The sequence below is a fragment of the Misgurnus anguillicaudatus genome, chromosome 12 (assembly GCF_027580225.2).
Source record: "Misgurnus anguillicaudatus chromosome 12, ASM2758022v2, whole genome shotgun sequence".
In the NCBI taxonomy this organism is placed as follows: domain Eukaryota; kingdom Metazoa; phylum Chordata; class Actinopteri; order Cypriniformes; family Cobitidae; genus Misgurnus; species Misgurnus anguillicaudatus.
Genome location: NC_073348.2, coordinates 31,107,138 through 31,118,847, shown reverse-complemented (window position 1 = coordinate 31,118,847; position 11,710 = coordinate 31,107,138). Strand labels below are relative to the sequence as shown.

Genomic DNA, 11,710 nt, shown 5'->3' with positions numbered 1-11,710 from the left:
ACACTTTTTTAAAAAATAAGCTCATTTTCCAGCCCCCCTACAGTTAAACATTTGATTTTTACCGTTTTGGGATCCATTCAGCCAATCTCCGGGTCTGGCGGGACCACTTTTTGCATAGCTTAGCATAATCCATTGAATCTGATTAGACCATTTAGCATTGTGCTAAAAAATGACAAAAGAGATTCGATATTTTTCCTATTTAAAACTTGACTCTTAGTTACATCGTGTACTAACGCAGACGTAAAATTAAAAGTTACGACTTTCTAGGCCGATATGGCTAGGAACTATACTCTACTTCCGGCGTAATAATCAAGGACTTTGCTGCCGTGGCTGCAGCAGGTGCAATGATATTACGCAGTGCCCGAAAATAGTCCCCTTGGTAACTTTAAATACAAGCACTGCGTAATATCATTGCACCTGTTGCAGCCATGGTACGACAAAATATTGAAACTCTTTGGTCATTTTTTAGCGCTAATGGTCTAATCAGATTTAATGGATTATGCTAAGCTATTCTAAAAGTGGTACCGCCAGACCCGGGGAGCTGGAAAATAAGCCTACCTTCAAAAAAGTGGAGTGTCTCTTCAAAACATGTAATACTCGTTTTATCTTATATGCACATCATTCAGTCATCATTTATTTCAATGTTAATAAAACAGATATTTTCCTGAGACAGGGAAAAATAAAATTTGCCATTGATATGTAATAACACAGAAACTATCCAACGAAAAAATCACTGCAATTTATTTACCATTCAAAAATTTTAATGAATGTAATATAGAATGAGTTACAGAGTTATGCTTTTTTTGCATACAGGAAAGATACTGCAAAACATTAACAGAAAATGATCCAAATGCAATCATAATACTGTAATGAATCCAGTTTTTAATGTTTTCAAATCAATGCAAATTTAACTGCGAGTGAACTTTTATATACACAATGTTAAACAAGTTCTGCTCACGGTTGATCACTGTACATAAAAAGCAAAAGTAAAAAAGTTATAGCTGCGAATTATACTGCTAATTTAACGTCATCATACTGTCATATACAGAACTGGTCTGATCTACGTAATCAATCGCCTTTCTCTGCTGGTTCGCTGTCTGGAAACATTTTCAAGTATGTCTCCACCATGCTGTCCAAATCGTGCTTGATGCCACAGTTAATACGCAACAGGGCCATAGTTTTATTTCTGTGGTAGACAGGTGTATCTTCCACATACTTTTTCAGACGAAGATCTGCTGGGGTGCCTTTATCACTTGTCAGGGCAAAGACCGGCAGACTATAAAGGATCTTCAGGACAGCGCACACATTGGGAAAAAACTTGGCATCAGACAGCTGAAGTGTGTCATAGATGGTCGTTGGCATTACAACATCTTTGGTGCCATGTTTCCATTTAATCTTCCAGCAGTGCAACTCTGCAGGAAAGGTGTCAGGGTTTGGCAGATCATTTTTGTACATCTCCGCACTGGTCTCCTCTGAAGTGTTAAACTTCAGCTGCCCCATAATGGCAGGCACAATCGATAAAGACTTCAAGGCCCTCAAATGGTCTTCAGAGAAAAAATCTGATAGCTCTTGAATGACATGGGTGACCACTGGAACAGTAACGTTTTCTTTATAGTAGGTCTCAGGTTGGACTTCTTCACCAGTTGCTGGTCGTTTTCTATAGTACAACCTGGGTATCTTGACAGGTATTTCAAGGGCTGCGGCCAGGTTGACAGCTTCTTCAAACCAGAACTCATGATAGACCTCAATATTCTCGAAAACTTCGTTTAATGAATGCAGAACTGCCGTTAGACTGCTTGATGCGAAGAAAACCTCGTTTGTTTGTCCTTGCAAATTCTTACCGAAGGCTCTGGTGAAGGAAAGGGTGTTTTTTAGCACGACTAACGTCATGACAAATTCGAAATCGGCCAATGCCTCGGAAATGACAAAGGCATTGTGTGCTACTTCATCGTTCCATTTGTGATCTTCATTGTCATGGATGCTATCCATACAAAGCAGGAGAGCCTCCAGTAGGTCAACGGCTATTTCAAATGCATCATGCTGGTCTGTCCATTTAGAGTTACATGCTTCTTTAAGGACATTGGCTTTCTCTTCATTCCCTTGGTAGTAGATAGAAATGGCATTCTCCAACTGACTTTGCAGTAAGGGCGATTTACAGAAAAACGCATCCAACTTTTTCAGCGTAGACATGACAAGTTGAACTCCTGTGAAAGTAATACTATTAGCCAGGCAGATGTTTAAAGAGCTATTAGAGCAAGGCGTAAGAATCGCTAATGGGTACAACTCGGTTATTCTGGCCACCACTGCTTTGACCTTCAAAGCAGACACACCTGAGCAAAAGTACGCCTGCCCTCTGCAATGCTTCATGTCCAGGTCATATTTCTCTGTCACTTCAGCAATAAGCCTCTCGGTAATAGCCCCCACATCACCTTCTAAAAGCAGAAACCCGACAAAATCTTCTCGAAGGCAGTTGTTTTTATCCACAAAACGTACAAATAATGGGAGGTGGCTCTCTTCTTCAACCTCAACCTGGTTGCCAATAACCAAAGAGAAGAAGCGCTTCTCTTTAACCTCAGCTAAAAGCTCATTACGAGTACACTTTTCGATCACTTCCAGCATCTTCTCTAACTGAGCGCTGGTGCAATATTCAGAGTTTACGGCTGACATCTCGAACTTCTTCCTGAGGGCTTCATCACCTGCATTGATGCGGTACTCCAACAGTGACTGGAAGTTGCTGGGAGTGAAGCTCTTGCTTTGGGGATCTTTGTCGGAGTGCCCGTGTATAGGAATGTTTTGCACACCCATCATCACGACAACGTCGAACAAAGACTTGAGATACTCTTTGTTCAGCGCTTCCTCGTCAACCTGGGGAGGCCCATCACCATTGCTGGTATCGCTGATCTCTTGGGATTTTGCCTCACTTGTATCTTTGGTAGTTTCAGCTTCGGCATCCACTGAGAATAGAAAATGAGCATAAAGTTGAGTGCATATTGCAAAAATAAGTACATACTAAGTACATATATTAAGTCATAATAGAAACATACTCACATTTATCTTTCTTTGCTGGAGGGGTATCATTACTTTCTTTCTGTTAAATGAATACCATCAAATTCTTTAGTAAACTACTTAAATTTAGCATTTGTGACCTTGGGCCAAAAATCTTTTTTTCTGAAATTGAGATTTATACATCATCTGGAAGTTGATTAAATAAGCTTTCATTTGATGTAATGTTTGTTAGGATAGGACAGAATATTTGGTTGAGATGCAACTATTTGAAAATCTGGAATCTGAGCGTGCAAAAAAAGAAAAATACTGAGAAAATTACCTTTAAAGTTTTGATATATTTACAGAAGGAAATTAACAAAATATCTTCATTGAACATGATCTTTACTTAATATAATAATAATGGTTTTTGGCATAAAAGAAAAAGCGATCATTTTGAACTATACGATCGTGTTTTATTGGCTATTGATACTTATGGAGCGGGACAAATATCACAACAACCAACCGGCGCACCGTTCATGACTGATAAACAAAGCGGAACCAAAGCGCTTAGATAAAAGTCCACCTAACATTTTCAGCCACGTTTAAACGCTTTGGTGTACACGGACTGGTTTTGTGGCCCAGGGTCACATTTAAAAAGACAATTTTAAATTACTTTAAAATTGACTGGCATAGTAAACATACATAAACATATACAAACGCTTACCTCTTTATTTTGCCGTTTACGGCAAGGATTTTCAAATATAGTTGGAATTGCACTGTCCTTAAGTACAGTCCTGAAAGGGCTCTGGGTGAAAATCACAAAAATGCGCAATACACAGTTATTAAAATGTATTATGGCAAGTTAGGCAAATGACTTCAATAATAAATAACCTACTATTTTTATTACAGTATCTTTCCAATTCTATTATAATTTACAGAGCTTCTGAAATAGATGTCTATTTAAAAATGCATGTCGTCATATGAAAATGCATATACTAGTTATTATGTAAACTACAAAAAAGCTAAAAGGAATTCAGAAATCCACAGGTGTTCAGTCATAGCACCTACATTATAACTTAAATTGCTTATATTTTACCCTAAACGTTTGATGTTAAAAATCAATTTCCAAATGTAATGAATGACAACAAGACTGTAATAATATAACTTACAGTTTTCTGTATCAAGTTAGGTTCAAAGTGCCTGGCACACAGTCGGTGGTATTTGTTCAGATGATCAGGTGTTTTGTCTTTCAGGTCTGAGCGACTGCAGTTTTCCACCCATTTCTTACATCTAAAGAAAAAACTCAAAAGTTAATAAAGATCAAAACGCAACACGGTGTTCTGTCGAAGTCTGTTTCTTAGTGTAGTGTTTTATAGCGTTTTTTTTTAATCACATTACGTTTATTATTTAGATATATTCAACGTTTTAATGGCTTGGCTACAGTTACTGAGATGTATGCATGTATGTAATGTATCTTTATTGTTCTTTAATAGTAAGTCAATTATTTTTTACAATATTAATAACTAAAGTACATATAAAAAGCAATACTTTCATGTATTATATAATAATCATCATATTAAGCCTATTTATTAAATTTCTTATAATTTTCCTGTTTTTTATCGTTTCTTTTTCTATGTATTATGTATGCAAACAATAATTTTAGAACAAAGAGTAGAGACAAAAAGAAAAAGACATAACGTTAGATATGAAGTTAAAAGAAATACCCTAATGGAAAACTAGAAAAAGTATGATAGATTTAATAAATTGTTTTATAGAATACATGATATTATTGCTTTCTTAGTGTAATCAATTCAAATATTTAATCTTTCTAAATGTATAAAAACATATCGTGATGAAACACTAAAGGGAACAGACTTCGACAGAACAACGGCAGATAAAGACACTGATGTATTGACATAAGATACCAACAAATGTATTGCATTGCACACGTTTAATACACATCTCTCATCTGTTAAAAATCGTAACTTGCTTGCATACTTTTGCATACTGCATTACTGTGTCAATTACGTTTGCATGTAATTTTTTTAACGCGCATACCTTTGACTTTATTTTAACATATGCCGTACTGTATAACGTGTCACGAGGCTAATACATAAAGAGCATGGGATAGCGTGTTACGCCAAAATTCAAATGAGCTAAACTTAATCCTGTCTTAAATGAACAACACATCTGCAGTTAAAAAATTAGTCTGGCCGTATAAAAGTGTGTTTACTTGTATAAAGTCTAATCACTTATCAGTCAGCGAGCTAACTAACTTAGCTCAGTAAGCAAGCGTTTGTATGCGCTCTCTCTCCACTAATAAACGCAATTTATAAACGTATAGTTATGTCACATGGGTTGTCAAAGTTACGGTACATGCTGCAAACGTGTGTATTTACATCTCTCTGGATCCCGTGGAAACCTGAAGAACGCCAGAACCGAGTGACTGCTGTTCCGGGAGCAGTTTAGCGCCGCGCAGAAATTAGGCATTGTGCATTTACACCGAATCCGATCCTAACGCCAAATCAAGCACATTGGAATCGACAAATTATTATTCCCCTCAGAAAGTTTACAAAAATCTATTTTTATGGACTAATAAAGCGGGAAATTGCGTGGCACTCTAGTGCTTTGTGTGGCCTGGAGGTGAAGCGCGTTGGAGTTCTTCGTTTCCGTCCCACAATGCTTTGCGAGATTACGGAATCTGAGATATCAGCCAATGAGAGAGCGTTTGGCGGAAAAAATGGCGCCAGTTTGAAGAAGCTCCGTGGATTTGAAAATGCATATACTAGTTATTATTAACGTTTAGGAATATAAAACTGTTAAAACGCTGAAAAATTCAGAAAAGAGTATTTGGATTGCACTCAGAAATTTATTTTTATTTAAAGTCTTTATTCAGATAACAGTGTAATTTTTAAATTCTTGCCTTTAAAAAGACATGGTCAATAGTGTGAGACTAATGTAATCTTTTCTAAAGAACACTTTAACTAGTTAGTTCAAATGCTTAACATAGCCTACTACATGTTCAGAAATAATTGCACATTTCAAGGTGAGAAACTAAAAGGAAAAACTAAAAAAATACATCTGAACAAAAACAATTTTAGCTTTACAGCATTTTACATCCTTCAAAGAAATACCATGCTTGTGGGAAATAACTAAATCCTTTGGTTTGTTCATTCTTTTGATACATCTAAAAAAAACCAAAACAACTCGCACTTTTTAGATGATTTCTTCAGATATACACAATGAACAAAGTAGTGCCATGTTAATATTATAAACTACACAATTAGCTCTTTTTACACACAATGTTTGAGTCGGGTACAATAAGCTCTCAGTTTCATTTTAGCATGGCATAGATACAGTAGAGGGCTTCACAAATGTTAAAGCCTGTGTTAGTGTACACTTATTGTCCTTAAGCTGTTAAGCCATCAAACACAGTTAAAAGCAGTGGTGAAGCTAAGGCTGGGACCATATTATACATTAGTACCACATAGATGTATAAAATAAAAAGTCTTACAACACAGTAACTTTAATATATATATAAAGTACAATTAAATGCAAGTTAATCAGTATGGTTTTCATACACTACGCTTTTGGCCCCACCCCCTTCTCCTGCTTAACAGTTTACTCTATATAGCAGCCAAATGCAACAAACACTTAAATATTAAAATATTACATTTTTAATAGTGTCACAAAGAACAGTTAAGATTTGGGCATTAGATGTGCTATAAAAGTCCAATCCTCAGGTTCACCATTCAGAAGTGACCCATCTCTCTTTTTTTAAAATATGTCGGATCAGCTTACATTCCTTAACTGCAAACATTTCCAAAGTCTCCAGGCTGATCAGGAAGATCCTCCAGGAGAGCAGGGTTTTTTCTGTAGATGTACGCACTTGCATCTGCATCGTCCAGTTGCACGAGCTCAGCCAAAGAGGAGACACACGTGTCGTGGTCGTTCAGCATACCTGGCAGACGAGAGGACTTGCGCTGGATTCGTGTTGATCTTCTCACAGGAGTGAGGAACTTCAGGTCTTTGATGGTGCTCTTGCGGCGTGAGCCGCTGCCTGGTGCGGATTCACATTCGATTCGCTTTCTCACACTAAAAGCATATGTGAAACGATATGATTGGTAATCTAAATACCTGTACATGCCTAGCACTTTAATTGTTAGATAAGCTACTTACCTCTGTAAATATGGAGTTGTTTTTACATTGTACTTCACAACGGATGCCCCTTCCATTTCCTCCTCACTATCTTCATCTTCACTCAAATTTGGCTTCTTCTCTTTGGTTTCCTTATCTTCATGCTTAATGTCAGCCTCTGTAATGTTTTCCTCTTCATCCAGTTCTTCCTCTTCCAAAATTTCAAACCCTTTATCTGTTTCCTGCTCCTCCACCGTTTTTTCACCAGTCAACGCATCAGCTTTACCAACCTCATTTGTGTCTGTGAAAGTGAGGCAAAACCATCAATTACTACATCATCATACCTCAAACTTGATTATGTGAATATGAATCTGCAGTTCCTGAATAAGAAATGAGGATACCATGTATTTTAGTATTTCTAGTCACTACTGCTGGCACTATAATGCTGGCACTATAATGCAAAACTAAGAAATAAATCAATGTAATAATACTCACCATCTTCACACGCTGAGGGTGTTTCCATTGCCTCCAATTTATCACACAAGTTGATGACCAACTGTAAATTATCAAGTAAGAGAAACATTACAAATACAAATCTCTATATACATGAGCATATGCCATAAATAAGGATTTGTATGATCCTTACAGATTCCATGTTTATCTCCGGGTCAACCGGCAGATCCATATCACTGTTGTCAACCAAGTCCAGTGTGGTATTCATAATATTACTTGATCTGCCAGAGGGTTCTGGTTGGATTTTAGTGTCATCATTTTGGCTGTCCATTTTCACTCCAGGGGCCAGTGAAACGGACTCCGGCTTGTTAACAGGCACAGGCTGGGCAATGCTAGCAGCTTTCGGTCCAGATTTAAGCTGTGTTGCTGGTTTGCGTGAATGGGTAGCCGTTTCTGAGACTGGAGGTCTCTTTAGCATCTTGCCTTTTGATGCCAGCCACTCTGCAAGCTTTGCTCTGAAATGAGAGTACAAAGAAAACATTAATTGTAGTTCTAATTGTAATTGCATTTATGCATTTGGCAAATTATTTTATCCAAACACACTGGGATTCAACTCCATGACCTTTGTGCTGCTAATGCAATGCTTTACCTAATACAGCTTAATATGGGATTATACAGCTCTAACCTGTATGAATAATTTCTGTATATCATTTAAGTTTGATAAAACATGTATACAACTCACCTTCTCTCATCAGCAGTCTCCATTTGCACTCTATACTGGCTGAGCGTACTCGTGACAGGCCTGCGCACGTTCCGTTCAGTGGTTGCCACAGCAGGTTTAGGTTTTGCCCCCTGTACCACCGCTTCATTCCTCTTTGAGGCAATGGGTTTGCTGGCGACCGAGCGCCCTGTGGTTAGAGGGGCCGGCCTGGGAGCACGCACCTGTTGGCGACCTGTTGGACAGGTAGGGGCCGGAACCTTTGGAGGAATCTGTTTTTGGGACACGGACCTCTGGAGTGGTTTTTCAGTAAATTCAGACACAGATTTGGTTCTATATGAAAATGCAGAATTGAGTGCGGGTTTAGTGGAGGCTGGCAGGGAAGTGACGGACTTGGATCGGACTTTAGACAATTCGGTCTTCGGTTTGGCCACATCTGGCTTTGAGACCACTTTCTTTTCTGCTGTCTTCACATCAGTGCTGGGTTTCCTGAAACAGTCAATTTTCGACTGTACCACACGGCCTTTATAGGTACCAGGTTTGGATTTCTGGAGTACAGTAGAGGGTGGTTTTTGCACTTCTTCCACAAGCTTTCTGGTTCGCACAGACTGCTGGGTACGGAAAGCCTGACTTAGGGTCTGCCGCCTAGTTGGGTTGGCATCCTTAGTGTTGATCTTCGGTCTAGCGTCCTTCTCTCTTCCAGAATTATCCTCCTTAAGGTCAGGCTTAGATTGAAGAGGTACTGATTTGCTTGATATTTTTTGTTTTGACACAACACTGCTGATGGCCTGTTTTCTTGAGTCACACGCTGGCTTGGTGTTCTCCTTGTTTTTCTAAAAGTGATTAAGTATACAACAAAATCAATTCAACAACGTTGCATACAAGGCATTGACAGTGATATTAAAACCTAATGTTTGATTCTTCACAAACTTACCTTTCTTACTACTTGCTCCATCCTTTGTGTTTTGCAGCGCCGTCCGTCCTGCTGAACATCAGATTACATTATTTACACAAAGATTTCATATTAACTAGGGCTGTCAAAAGATTAATCACGATTAATCGCATACAAAATAAAAGTTTGTGTTTGCATAATATATTTGTGTGTGTATTGTGTGGAATTATATACATGTAAAAAGTGTTATTTATGTATCATTTTATTAATTTATATACAATATAAAATATATCAAAATCTAAATAAATAAAATAAATAAATATATATACACACATATATTCACACACACATTTTCTTAAATACATAAATGCGTGTATTTATATATTAAAAAATCGATTAATCTTTTGACAGCCTTAGTAAAGTTATCTTATGCAATGGTATACAATTTTAAGAGCACGTCAGATTTTTAATGATTGTCTTTTTCTTAATACTGAGAACACATACTGCATAGCAACGGTAACCTAACACCAAGAGGCTTTTTATTGATCGTTGTTAATCGACACTCGCCACGCTGATTTAACAAGATTTATTTTCTGATGTAACAAAATGTATTTGTCACACATATACGCTTTACTTATGAAACCATTGTAACCTTTCTCGTAAAGTGTCAACCAAAAACATGTTACATGTGAGTTACATGATCATGCATGTCAACAAATATAACGCCCAAAAATAAGAGACATGACATGCCCCAGATCATAATAAACCAATCAAAAACCGTTTATGAGGTCTGGTAAAATAACATCTACTTACCGTAATATAAGGTTTCTTGATATAGTCGGGTACACCAAAGTGAAAATCTGACTTTATACACAAATGTGCGCGTGAAGAACAAACGACCAAACTTGCAAACGTGCACCGTTTGAATGTATTTGACTTTGGCGCGGCGGCTGCCTTGATTGGCCAAGAGCGTTTGTGAGTCACAACAGCCGACCAATTGTATTGGCTTATTCTGACCACGTGATAGTGTCAGTCCCACCCACTCTGAGGGTTGGACCGGGCGATGCCTGTTTAATTTAAATGAAAATACATTCCTCTCATAACTGTTTCATTTTGCAACCGTAACTCTATGTTTTGTTTAAAAACATAACAATGGCAAATACTATTATTATTACATTTTATATTCTAACAATAAAAAAGGTCAAAATATTTCGTTTCTTTGTTAGAAAATGTCTAATTGTGTTTTATATGAGACAAAATATCACACACACATTATTAATTAATATGACAGCATGTTTAATTTTGTGTTAGAAAATTACCACATTGAACGTTTAATATTAAATGTGTTTAATATATTGTTCACTTAATAGAACTAACAATAAACACTGTGCAAAATTATTGCAATTAATAATATTTGAAATAGTTTAGAATTAAAATAATTTGAATCAAGCTAAATGTTAATAAAAATGCGTTCCTATCATGCCATGATAATTGTATGTCTCCTGGTTGCAGTGATTTAATCAGTGTATAGTGGTACCGTTGAATGCTGCGTCACACCCATCTCTCTGCCACATAAACAATACCAACCATAGTCTTTACATCAACAGAACTCTCTTTCTAGAATAGTAAGTAACCGTTGAGTGGAAAGACCAAGTTCATTCACTCCTCATGGGGCAAATACATCATATATTGCTCCACTAGATGGCAGAAGATTCTAGAGTTTTGCATGCTGTCTTTTAATGAAAGGTTGAAGATTGCATACCTGTATCAGTATGCATGACAAAGTGCCTTTATTTCAAAGTGTATTGCTGACTGACTTGTAAAATAAAACAACCCTTGGCTGTTATGAATTAAATCATATCCTTTATAAATGGCTTTCTTTGGGGATTTCACTTTAATAAATGCAATATTTAATTCATGAGACAATCTGCTGACTACACAATTATCCTGTTTGACAGTTCATTATAAAGCATTTTAATTCTAAAGATCTAAGACAAGCAATTGTGCCTGTGTGTCAGTCTGAAGAAACTGATTACTACAATGCTGGTTGAATAACCAAGCATAATCAACTTGAGCTTACCAAGGTATTTCAGAAGCTAATACACATAACTATAAATCTAAAACTAGGCAAATACGATACCAAGAACGTCTTGTAAAATACTAAAAGACCTCTTTATGACATAAGGACTGTTGGAGTGAGTAATGGGTACTGAATGAACAATACGTGTATGAACAATTGAACATTGATTGTAGCAAGTGGGAGCAACATAGTCATACAGTTTGAAATGAAAGCTGGTCAAGGTCAAAGACCTACTAATAGAAAAGAGTCAAAAAGCATTGCTGAAGTGAGCTTTATTACAGCTAACACCTTGTTTATTTTTTAAACAGCTTTGCTTTTCTTAGCTGAACTTGTAATAATACACAGAAAGTAATTCAATTGTCCAAATTGTCACATTTTGACATCTCCACCACCTGATCTTTTCACTGTCAGGTTTAATGTAACCTCTGGACAATAAATTAGTCCT

General features: G+C 37.0%; 2 protein-coding genes across 3 annotated transcripts; both read right to left on the bottom strand.

Moving 5' to 3' along the window:
- Positions 1 to 739: 739 nt before the first annotated feature.
- thap12a (THAP domain containing 12a) lies at positions 740 to 5,673 on the bottom strand. The gene is made up of 5 exons (XM_073874367.1): positions 5,389 to 5,673; positions 4,155 to 4,277; positions 3,710 to 3,790; positions 3,049 to 3,088; positions 740 to 2,954 (listed from the first exon to the last, which is right to left on the bottom strand). The coding sequence occupies exons 1-5, from the start codon at positions 5,473 to 5,475 to the stop codon at positions 1,069 to 1,071; spliced, it is 2,217 nt and encodes a 738-aa protein (XP_073730468.1). The 5' UTR covers positions 5,476 to 5,673; the 3' UTR covers positions 740 to 1,068.
- An 808-nt stretch (positions 5,674 to 6,481) lies between these two features.
- On the bottom strand, positions 6,482 to 10,160 carry LOC129446836 (cytoskeleton-associated protein 2). Of its 2 annotated transcripts, none has more exons than XM_055208212.2 (7): positions 9,999 to 10,160; positions 9,228 to 9,278; positions 8,318 to 9,126; positions 7,769 to 8,090; positions 7,618 to 7,678; positions 7,165 to 7,423; positions 6,482 to 7,080 (listed from the first exon to the last, which is right to left on the bottom strand). In XM_055208212.2, exons 2-7 carry the CDS (start codon positions 9,246 to 9,248, stop codon positions 6,792 to 6,794), a joined length of 1,761 nt encoding a protein of 586 aa, XP_055064187.2. In that variant the 5' UTR covers positions 9,249 to 9,278; positions 9,999 to 10,160; the 3' UTR covers positions 6,482 to 6,791. The 2 variants fall into 2 exon arrangements, with proteins under 2 accessions (XP_055064187.2, XP_055064186.2); XM_055208211.2 differs by having other exon boundaries at positions 9,228 to 9,275; positions 9,999 to 10,158.
- Positions 10,161 to 11,710: the final 1,550 nt, after the last annotated feature.